The 11,098-nt window shown below is 35.4% G+C and overlaps 1 protein-coding gene across 5 annotated transcripts; it reads right to left on the bottom strand.

The window, feature by feature from the left end:
- Positions 1-504: 504 nt before the first annotated feature.
- LOC110094005 (peroxisome biogenesis protein 6) lies at positions 505-10,343 on the bottom strand. 5 transcript variants are annotated; one of them, XM_028701065.1, is made up of 17 exons: positions 10,237-10,343; positions 9,871-10,143; positions 8,274-8,909; positions 7,925-8,168; positions 7,701-7,854; positions 5,357-5,540; positions 5,025-5,216; positions 4,667-4,945; positions 4,304-4,375; positions 3,669-3,755; positions 3,400-3,522; positions 3,207-3,317; positions 3,072-3,110; positions 2,786-2,907; positions 2,551-2,695; positions 906-983; positions 505-797 (listed from the first exon to the last, which is right to left on the bottom strand). In XM_028701065.1, exons 2-17 carry the CDS (start codon positions 10,126-10,128, stop codon positions 708-710), a joined length of 2,814 nt encoding a protein of 937 aa, XP_028556898.1. In that variant the 5' UTR covers positions 10,129-10,143; positions 10,237-10,343; the 3' UTR covers positions 505-707. The 5 variants fall into 5 exon arrangements, 4 of the variants coding, with proteins under 4 accessions (XP_028556898.1, XP_028556911.1, XP_028556906.1 ...); XM_028701078.1 differs by having other exon boundaries at positions 8,274-8,399; positions 9,871-10,329; XM_028701073.1 differs by having other exon boundaries at positions 5,369-5,540; positions 9,871-10,329.
- Positions 10,344-11,098: the final 755 nt, after the last annotated feature.

An 11,098-nucleotide genomic window follows, 5' to 3' on the forward strand; every position in this document is an offset into this window, starting at 1 on the left:
TTTTTCATTGTCAAAACTTTCGCATAAAAATTTTATTTTCTTTTGCATTTTTTATCATTTGTGCGAGTTGAATCTTCCTGAAAAAATTAAGACCTTAAAATTCAATCTCTATCATCACAAATTTTCTAAAATATATCAATTATTCTTACTTGTTAACTTTGAGTAATATGGAATTTTTTAGCTACAGATTAGTTTTTATAGGGATTTATACAATCTTTTTTAACTTTATAAGAGCACAATCTCTATGGTTTAAATATAATTGTTTTTATAAGATAAAAAATGTTTCTAACATAGGCAAAACGATTATAATCTTATACTAATTGATTTACATATTTAATTTAATTTTTTTAAAATGACTTAAATGTTAGCCGATCTATAACTTATGCCATTGCCCCAATTTTGTAATATAATCAATCTAATTATTCAATAGATAATTTCTCATAGGATAATTTTTTTATGCAAATTACAGTATTAAGGGGAAAATCTATTGTGTTTGAAGGCTTAGATAAACTAAGAATTCTCATCTTTCAGTCTGGAATTTGAAATATATATATATTATACAAATTTTAGTTGATTTATCATTTATCACACTCATTTTGAAATAAATTACATTACTATAAATTTTATGCTAACGAACTTTGACTCTTTACTATGAGGCCTCAGCCAAGGTATAACAGTTTGAATAATTACCATGATCTGATTTCCTCCTATTTCAAAGAGCCTTCAAACTGATCCCGCAACTGTTCATATTTTTTCAGTTCTGCCATTGATAATGATGGCGATAACTCACCCAGGACCTGCCAATAAGCTACCAAAAGGTGAGCAGAACGGCACCTCCATATGCTTACCAAAAGCTGCAAATTCTACCCATATCATAAAAGTGTGCTTATGAATTTGAAGCATACCTTCATAAAATCGTCCAACTCAACAGTGACCGATTCGGCTTCATCTATAATAGTTGTTTCTTGCAGATTGTGAGAAGCCTAAAGAAGAATGAAGGATATTTTCAAAGTCAGAAAAACAATTATCAAGAGATTCACCTAAGAAATGGCCCAGATAAATAACAAAATAATTGTGAATTGTGAAGGACGTGATCACATTAAGAGATAAAGTCGAAGTATTGCGAATGACAAACAGGTTCACAAAGACGAAGAACCACACTAACTTTAACATGAAAAAAATAAATTTTTTAAGGCCAAATAAACTATGGAATCATACAACAACAACAACATAATCAAGCCTTTGTCTCACTACGTGGGGTTGGCTATATGAATCCTTTTTCTTCATTGTGTCATGTTAAAAGTCAAATTCTCATTTAAATCTAATAAAGAAAGAACATTTCTAATATTTTCTAACCAAGTTTTTTTAGGTCCACCTCTACCTTTCTTAACATAAGTCAAATCTAATACCTCTATTTTCCTAATCGGGTCATCGAAAGGCCATCATTTTATGTGACCAAATCATCTAAGACAACTCTCTCCAAACTATGGCATCTTACGGAAATAAAAAGTAAGATGCTATTTTAAAAGTCAGTTTTAGGATACTTTAAAAAAAAAAAAATTTATAGGCAAGTACTTGACCATTTTTTCTAGGTTGTCTTGCGATATCATTTTTGGACACTTTATGAACAATCAACAAGTAATATAACTGTTCAATTTAAGCATTCACTGAACAAAACGCTATCAAATACAAGTAATAGATTTAAAGTTCTCTTTAATCGGCCTTTTTTTTACAGAACCACAATGCAAGCATTCTCTAAATCAATGAAAAGGACTAGTATATAATACTTATCGTTTATTCTACACATGCACTTGTTGTACATGTGCAATGTCATATTTTTACATTGAGAAAGTCGGAGTTAGTGTTGGGTGGCTAAAGCTAGACAAATTTCCTGGAAATCAAGTACATTGCAAAAGTTATCCGATTTAAACTTTTCCAACCGCTAAGGTATGGCTTTCAAGGAAAATGGGGGGTACGTACATAGCGTATAGAATGCTGTGATAAGGCTGGAGTCCCTAGGAGAAACAGTTTCAAATTTGTATTAAACTTAAAAGATAAATAGTGATAAATAATAGATTTGCAGAATAATAGATAATAATTCAGTTTTACTTGATTTTAGTAAGGGTCAAGTGAATCTCATGTTCCTCATACATGTAACTTATTATCCTTGTCACTTAGCATCGCCCAGGTGCGCTACCCGCAAAAGCTAGATCTCCCTACAGCATAGCTTCTTCAAAAGCTAGATACTCAAACATTTATCTATACCCGAGACACAAATGTGTATAATAAGAATAACTTCCTTCTTTAGCTCTTCGAAGGATAACCCTATTCTCTACAAATGAACGGGGAAGGCTGTTCATTTGCTAAGTTTGCTAGATTCGGAAAAATGGGTTTATAATGGACAAATGCAACCAATTGAAATCAAGCTGCTTCTATCAAGAGTAATAGCTGATTACCTTATAATTGTAAAACTATAAGTGAAAATTATTACTAAATATCCTTCAAAAAAAAAATCCAAAGCCAAAGATGTTAGAAAATCAGTTATCATACCTTCCGCTTTGCAGCATGAAACCATGCATCCGCGCACAAAGCATACATGTCTGCACCAGTAAAATTTGGAGGGCATCTCTTAGCAATATAAAGCAAAGATACACTATCATGTAGTTTGAATTTTCGTGTCAAGGCTATAAGAACCCTGCAATGTTTTGACACATTTGAACAAACCAGTTAATGTTAATTGTCTTGCAAAGGACAAGGAATAAATTCTGATTCAGGAATTGTAAACCTTTCTCTATAAGAAGCGTCAGAGTTCACTCCAACATAGAGAAGTTTGTCAAATCGGCCTGGTCGTAGAAGTGCTGGATCAATAAGGTCAGGTCTATTGCTTGCACCTATAATAAACAGATCCTGATGTTTGGCAAGAAATTTGAAAAAAAGGGTTAGGTCCATTGCTAGCACCTATACTAAATCAAACCTTTGCAGGAATTTTGAAAAGCAACTAAGCATAAAAAAACAAGGCATTTTATATTTGCTACCGAAAAAAAGAAGTCTATTCAAGGAACTGAAAGTACCTGACTGGAATCACTAAGGCCATCGATTTCTGCAAGCATCTACCAATAATAAACATCAATAAAAAAAAAATTGATAAAGCTAAACATGAAAGCATCAATCAGATGGCATCTACAATAAACAAAAATAATAATCACCTGAGAAACAACTCGATCCATAACACCACCTGAATCACCAGATGCTCCCCTGGCAGGAGCAAGAGAATCTAGCTCATCAAAGAAAATGACACAAGGGCGTGCTGACCTTGCCTGTAGATAATTAAATTTCATATGTAATATAAGTATGCAATGATGACAATTCCATTTTTTTGTGCATTCTATAGCAAAATACCTTCTGGAATATGTCTCGAACATTTTTTTCGGATTCTCCTATGTACATGTTAATCAACTCTGGCCCTTTCACACTAAGAAAATTCAAGGAACATTCAGTTGCAACAGCTTTTGCTAGCAGAGTCTGAAAATACCGAAAAGGTATCAGTTTTACTCATAATTTCCATCGTCACAAGTAGGAGGATACACAGTGCAAATTTATAGAAAATCCCAAAATTTAAACACAGGCTACTTCTACATCATTCTAGCCACTTAGATAGATTTGCAGACCTTTCCTGTTCCTGGAGGTCCATAAAGAAGAACACCTGACCGTTTGCGTAATCCAGAAGAGAATAAATCCTTATGAATAAGAGGCAACTGCACTGAGCATCAATAATAACATTAATAATTATGGAAAGCAACCGAGTCACAGACATCTGAATTATTGTGCATGAGAGCTCCACTACAATCCACCGTGAACCCTCCTAACTCTTTCAGGAGCATAATAAATAAAAGAATTTTGATTTCTTTTGTCATGCAAGCTTTTCATAGCAAAAGAATTTAAAAGGATATTATAATATTCGAAAAATTTAGGTTTTACATTACAGTTTCTTTAACCATTACAAATATTACAGTTTCTTTAACCAATCTAAATTTGCAAAATCACTAAGAATGTATTACAAATCCAATCATCAGATTACAATTATTTGTTTATATGAGAACTTTGATTATGCCAAAATTTTGATTCATTTTGCTAGAGGAAGAAATAACTATCCCAACTCCTGCCATATTAATTAAAACGGAAACAATCATGGTAATTTATGTAACTATTCTGCATCAATCTGTTTGCAAACCTGCTGTGTTTTTTAAAAAGTGATCAATCAATTGCAAAAAGGAGAGAAGGGAGAACAATTAGAAAACTTAACCTGAACAGTGTCGAGAATCGACCTCTTCACTTCCTCAAGGCCACCTACATCTTCCCACTTTACATTAGGCACCTGAGATAGGAGTGTAAACTTAGAAACTTAAATGTGACCAGCAAATCTAGTTACTGTGCAGTAAACTACAAGAATAGGCTTTAGCATAAGTGGTACATGATTTATATCATTCAAACAGGCAAATTTATACATTAGAATAACTGATATACACAGTTACTTATGGAAAACAAAAGGATCAGCAAGGGATTGATAATCACACGTCATTTACTAACACAATATATATGGAGATAATGCCCCATTGACCTGAGACAAAGCGTCACAAAGCATACTCTAGCCTTAATGTTGGCTCACCTTAGGAGTACCAAGAGCGGAAGCATTTCTTTTTTTAGAGCGTTCTAAAGCTTTGGAGAAATCTTCTTTGCCCAAATGCTCAAGTGAGCATGTCCGAGAGCCTCCTTCATCCTTGGCAAATGGGACACAATTTCCATTTTCAACATTATAATTGCTGCCACCATTTAGTATCCTCTCTATAACTCCGGCGCTAGCATCAGCAACTAAAGCATTTATGTCCCGCGGCATAAAACCAGATGTCTGTTCAGCTATGTATTTCAAAAATTCTCGAGTGATGTTCTGCAAGTAAAATTTTGCTATTAAACCTGAATGCAGGAAGCTCCGTAAAAACAGGATGGGAGAACATTACCTTCCATACCTCATTATTTGCAGTATTAATACCTTTAAGTGCTTGAAACAGCATTTCAAAGCGCTGCGCTTCACTCAGAGAAGCCATGCTAATCTCATGGCTAAAGCATCGCCTGATAGCAGGTTGAAGACTTTCGATGCGGTCAGCAGCTGCAACCAACAAGACACCCTTCCTGCTAACTTTTTCAGGTTCCACTAAATACTGATTTGTGAAATGCCAAAAAAAAAAAGAAAGGGCAATTACTGATGACGAATTAACAAAACTGTAGTGATAAACGATAAAAAGAGCTAAAAATCTGTAATGAAAATATTATCATTGAATTTTGACTAGAAGTTTCGTACCAAACCACCAACATTCATTTGCCTTGGGTGCAAGATTTCATCTTCAAGCGAAGGTTCAGTAAAATCCCTAATAACTGATGCAACTTCGGATGTAATGGCAACTTGATCCAATGCTGAACCATCATTAGCAGATGAGTTCCCAAACATATCAAACGAGCGAAGAAGAAGTATGCAAGGTGAATACCTAATAATAAATTGTTTCATTCAAAAATAATAAAAAATTCAAATATGAAACTAAATACACGTCCAAAATATTATGGTTAACACGCGAACAAACATAGAGAAAATGATTAAAAAAAAGACACTTAGAAATTCAGCATTTGTCAGCAAGAAATCAAAAAAACAAAAAGGCATGCAGGACCTTGCAAGTCTATGTTTGCTAACACAGAAGTCACAGATCTACAATAAGATGCTTATGCAAAGCATAAATTCACAAATCATAAAAAAACTATTTATTAATTTTTATAAAAACAAAATAATAATAATAATTAATACAAATGAAAAATCAATAATTTTATACTAAAAACAACATTTAGAAATCTGAAATCATTAAATCATGCGCAATCCCTTCTATATAATTTCTAATTATACTTTGTATTTAATTTTTTTAATCATATGAGTGTCTGAGCTCGTAAATTTATCCTAAATTCGTCTCGTGCTGATCATTTTTAAAGTACAGCTCGAACAGTGAGGAGTTTTCTGGACTATTTTGTATCAAGATGGCCCATTTAGCAAAATCGGTAATGAATTCATGATTCTTTTCACATAAATTGGCCACTTTGGTTTGATTTCTAGCAACCATATATCTACTTGAACCCATTTTCATCACAATCATTATGATGACTTACGGATCACATATAAAGGTTAAAATTGTAGAAACGGAGAGGAGATAACTCCGGCAAGAAGAGACGCCGGAGCTGAGGAAGAAGAAGGAACAGAGACCAAGAAATGTTATTATGTTTTATTATCTGACTCAGCCTAGGTACAAGCTAATATATAGACAATACTGGTACACGCGTAATGTTCTTATTGGATACTAAATCAGTTAGCCGTTGGAGGCTTTAATCCAGGGTTCTAATAAAAATCATCCAAATAGACCTTTTTTTTTAAATTATGGTTCCTACCATAAAGCAAGTAGAAAGAAGACATCAACAAAGCCTAACTTTTTAGACAGTTTATTGAAAATTTTTTGAGCAATTTCTTACAAATTGTTATATAAAAATTCCAAGCCATTTATGATAAACTGTGGCGTAGGTAAAATTCTGTGTGGATGTGGAGACTGTTTCTCTTCATTTAATCAGAGATTTCAATCATTGATCAGATTTTGGGAAAGGCACGAAGCATGCTTTTCTAATGACATATTTCCCTTCTTCCATCTTTTGACTTTTGCTCCTACATTTTTTCCATTATTGGTTGAAAGGGAGTCTATATTTGTTGAATTCAATACAATCTAGACTGAATTTTTTATGAGGTTTTAATAGTGTGTATGGCATTTTTTATCCTCAATTATAGTAATTAATTTTTAGTGGAACATCATAAAAATTTCTTTTCAATCGAATTTTATCATTTTTTCATCAAAAATAGTCAATAACTGCTTTGAATTAATACCATATTAAACCAGAATACCATATTATTAGTTTCCAAATACAATATGAAACCAGAATTAACAATCTGATAGGAAACAGCCCCAAATAGGTGATAACAGGCTGAAATTCTGCTGTCAACAGCAGTTTTTTGCCAGAATTCCTGCTGTAAACAACAGTTTTTCTCCAAACCAGTGGGAAAATCAGGAAGAAAGCACTTGAAATTCAATAGTAGAAGAAGAAAAAACAGCAAGATACAATTGATCCTCTATTCGAGAGGATGATCTATCTCTCCCAAATCTCTAGACGCGGTTAGAGCCCAAAGAAAACCTGGATCTAAGTGATCTTAAATTTCAGCCAAATTCAAGATGCCCTAACCCTAGGAAAACAAATTATTTAATACATACAATTCAAAAGGAAATCTCTAAACAGTCCCTACATTCAAATTTTCCTCCCAAATCCCTCAAAAAACTTTCCTAAATCTCTCCGCTTGGGCGTTTGGATCGCCCAATCTCCGCAGGAGGCGGAGATCCCGCCCTGTTTCGCAAGCCGGTTGCATATGGACCGGCAAGACCGGTCCAGTGGACCGGTCTAGCACAATCTTAGAACCTAAGACATACTACATCATGAAGTCATTGGAGAGATGCAGGTCATAAAGACAATTCATGATAAAACAACCATAGTTTGTTACACTAAAGAAAGATGAAAACAACATTGAATAAGAAAAGAGATGGATAACAAATCTAATCATTCAGCAATACCTAAGAGCAGTTTTAAAGGCATTAATAAGTGCCGTAGCAGCTTTCCTCTCAGATGATGCTGTGAGATCATGGCAACTGTACTCCACAATATGCATGCCAAACCGGCCAGCAAGATATCTAACAACAGTTCGTTTTCCACGCCCTATGCACATAGCTGAACTTACCACTCATGCAAGTAAAATTAAAATTGACAGTCAAAATTAAAATAGCAAACGTAGACGAACCTGCGGGACCGTGTAAGAGTATGGCAACTCTAAATTTTGATGACAGCACAGAAGGGCATATGACAGGTGCAATAATGGATGCCAAGTTTTTCACTGTATCACCCTGCAAGGGCATACAATTTCTAGAAGTTCCAATAAAGAAATCTGGAGGAATAGCAGATTCCACACTTCCTCCAAGAATAAGAGCTGTACCGTTGCGATTAACACGAAGGGTTGGCTCATCTAATGGTTCCAATGCCACCACCTGAAAAGGAGAACACACCTTCAACACGTAAAAATTCAAAAGAAACAGCTGTTCTATAATTCCTTGCCTTGCTGAAGATTATGAAGAAGAAAATGGATATCTTACCTTGAAGTATATCAAATTATTGGAATGTTTTGTAGAGTTTTTGTCACAAACAGTGCACATTTCTGAATTGCAACTCCAGTCTATTTGAACGCAGAAAACATCTCCTTTTGTTAAATACCTATCCACCTTGAAGTAATCATTCAAAGCTGAATCAATCAAATCTTGGCGATCATCAGCCTCAATTTTAGAATTTCCCTTGAGAGATTCAAGCATACCACACTGAGGCATCTTTATGAAAGAAATTCTTAGATGTGAAGCATATCTAGGCAAATTAGTCCATGAGACAAGAACAACATTCACATTTTCATTCCTCTTTTCCTGCACTGTTTCCATCTCTTCAACCTCAAAAAGAGACTTCAAAGATTCTTGACCTCCATGAAGAAGAACTTTAAGGGATGAAACATGCAATCCAAGGTTGAATGCTAATAGTGGAGTGACATAAGCAACTTCCACATCAAATGTTACTATGTGATTAGCAGTATACTCAATTGAAGGTAAAACCCGCATTACGTGCTGTGAAGAAGGAATAATGGTAGAAGTTCTATATTCTTTTTGTATGGAATCTAAAACTGGATGATCAAGAGCTAAAACTTTCACGAGCCTTCCAACATGGGTATCAGCGTTCTTTATGAGAACCTAAATATGTTTATAAGATTTGAAGCATATCAAAAAATATCCCCACAATCGAAATCTTGAAATAAAGAATCAATACTTCTTCTTGCTTTTATCCTACCACAAATGTAAAATATTGATTATTTGAAATATTAAAATTAGTAGTACCATGCAAGCCTTGAAGAGGAGTACCATGTAACCCAATATAGCTTAATCAACATGCAAGATTTGGAGTACAAAATCTTAACGAAAACTAATAAAAATTGAATGATAAAAAGAATATAAAAGATATATGAAGGGCAGGAGATATTTCTATTTGGCATTAAACCTACCATGGTTTTAAATCAAACCAAAAATCAATGGTGGAAATCAAAACCAAAACTTAAAAAATGAAACCGGACCAAACAGTTCCGTTCAGCTTTAGTTCGATTTAAATCGGATTTTTGGTTCAGTTAGGCACAGTTTAGTTTGATTTTAGATGAGATAGTAAAAATCATGACTTATATTCAACTGGAGATTAATCAATTATGTTTGATTAGATGGCTCAAGGTGCATCATGCATTAATATAATTCAGTTCGATACATTTTTTTAATCTAGGAAGATGTGGGATTCCTTCAAATGTGGTGCAAGTGTGAAAGATAACTTCCAGGTAATATATATCTTTATACTTAGGTGAGCAAGAAATTTCTTCACTTTGATAAATTCTTTTCTTAATCAATTCTATTATCAAAGATTTGGTATTGATATTTCAAGTGTCCTAAATTTGATCAAATTAGCCACAACAAGAGTTCTCTATTGCAACGAAAAAAATCGTTAGCTCATTGATGTTTTTAAGTTTCAAATTTCTCTTTTTCTTTTCGAATTTGATTGATCGTTGCATCATCATTTTTACAAAGAGAAACACGGAATAAAATAAATAATTCCCTTCTTTTCGTCTCAAAACCACTTTCCAACACTAAAAAACTTCAGAAAACAAATACTTACCACTGAACCAGAGGTCACACAGAGTCTTTTAAGCACCGATGAAGATACCCCCACCAGATGCACGCACTCATGAAGCTCGCTTCCTCCTGTGCCATCACCGGAAAACCTGAGGATTCCCGCCTTCAGGTGCAGTGATGGGCGCCTCCAAGCGGTCACTCTCCCATCGTTCCCTTCGGCACTCGAATTCGCCGAAAAGAGTACAGAATCGAGAAGATCTCTTGTGGAGGACAATATGAGAGGCTTCCGTCTCTCCACCATTTTCACTCCAACGCCACGCCCCTATAGTACGATCAATCCATCATCCAGAGCATCGAATTAGGGTTTGGCGGGAAAGGGGGACGTGAAGAGGGAAGTGCAGGTAGCAGACCTGGAACCCAGGAGAAAGACCAAAGAACAAAACCAAAACAGAAGCGGGAGACAAATATCTCAGGTGAGGAGGAGGCGGTGTTGTTCTCTCACGACACTACCGCAATCGATGCCAAAATAAACGGCTCACTTGAACCGGCAACCGGCGGCGCCGAAGAGGCAAGACCCCGGTATGTAATGATTTTTTTTTTTTTTTCATGTATTTATATAGCTAAAATATAAATTTTTATATGTGTATCTAGAATGTTCATGTATATTAATGATAGATACTTCATCATATTCAAGTGAATTATAATGTATATAGGGGCTGTTTGGTTGCCTGAATTAGGAGGGTAAAGTAAAATAAATACATGTATTTACTAAATTCTTCTGTTTGGTTAATTTTGAGCGGAACAAAACAAAAAACTCAAATGTATTAGGGGTGTATTTCGAGAGGCCGATCCCGCGACTTTGAAAGTCGCTCAAAATGAGCGGGTTTGAAATTCTTCGCCTGGTGCCATCCTGCGAAGAGCGAAGTCGAACAGCGAGCCGAAGTCGAACAGCAACGAAGGAAAGGAAGGAGCACAGACCGTCGCTCTCGCGCGGATGAACGAAGTCGATTGCCCACATCAGCTCAATCGCCTTCGCTTTCTACCTCTTCGTCGTCGCCCTCGAAATCCCAAAACAATCCTCGGCTGCTCCGGCGATCACATCAGAATCGCCGTCACCGACGTCATCTCCGCCGTCGCCAGAATCCTCTTCTCCTTCACCGTCATCAACCGCACAGCTCCGTCCATCTCCATCGCCGTCTCCTCCTCCCCAATCATCACCCGCCTCGTCGCCGAACTCAAAATCCACAAATCCGAAATCGGATTCCTCGCCG

The sequence above is a fragment of the Dendrobium catenatum genome, unplaced genomic scaffold (assembly GCF_001605985.2).
Source record: "Dendrobium catenatum unplaced genomic scaffold, ASM160598v2 fragScaff_scaffold_146, whole genome shotgun sequence".
NCBI classification, from domain to species: Eukaryota; Viridiplantae; Streptophyta; class Magnoliopsida; order Asparagales; family Orchidaceae; genus Dendrobium; species Dendrobium catenatum.

Coding starts and splice junctions, on each gene's coding strand:
- LOC110094005 (XM_028701065.1), bottom strand. CDS start 10,128: ATGGTGGAGAGACGGAAGCCTCTCATATTGTCCTCCACAAGAGATCTT. Junction 3,318..3,399: donor TTCGAGACATATTCCAGAAG/GTATTTTGCTAT, acceptor AATTATCTACAG/GCAAGGTCAGCACGCCCTTG. Junction 2,696..2,785: donor GACGCTTCTTATAGAGAAAG/GTTTACAATTCC, acceptor AAAACATTGCAG/GGTTCTTATAGCCTTGACAC.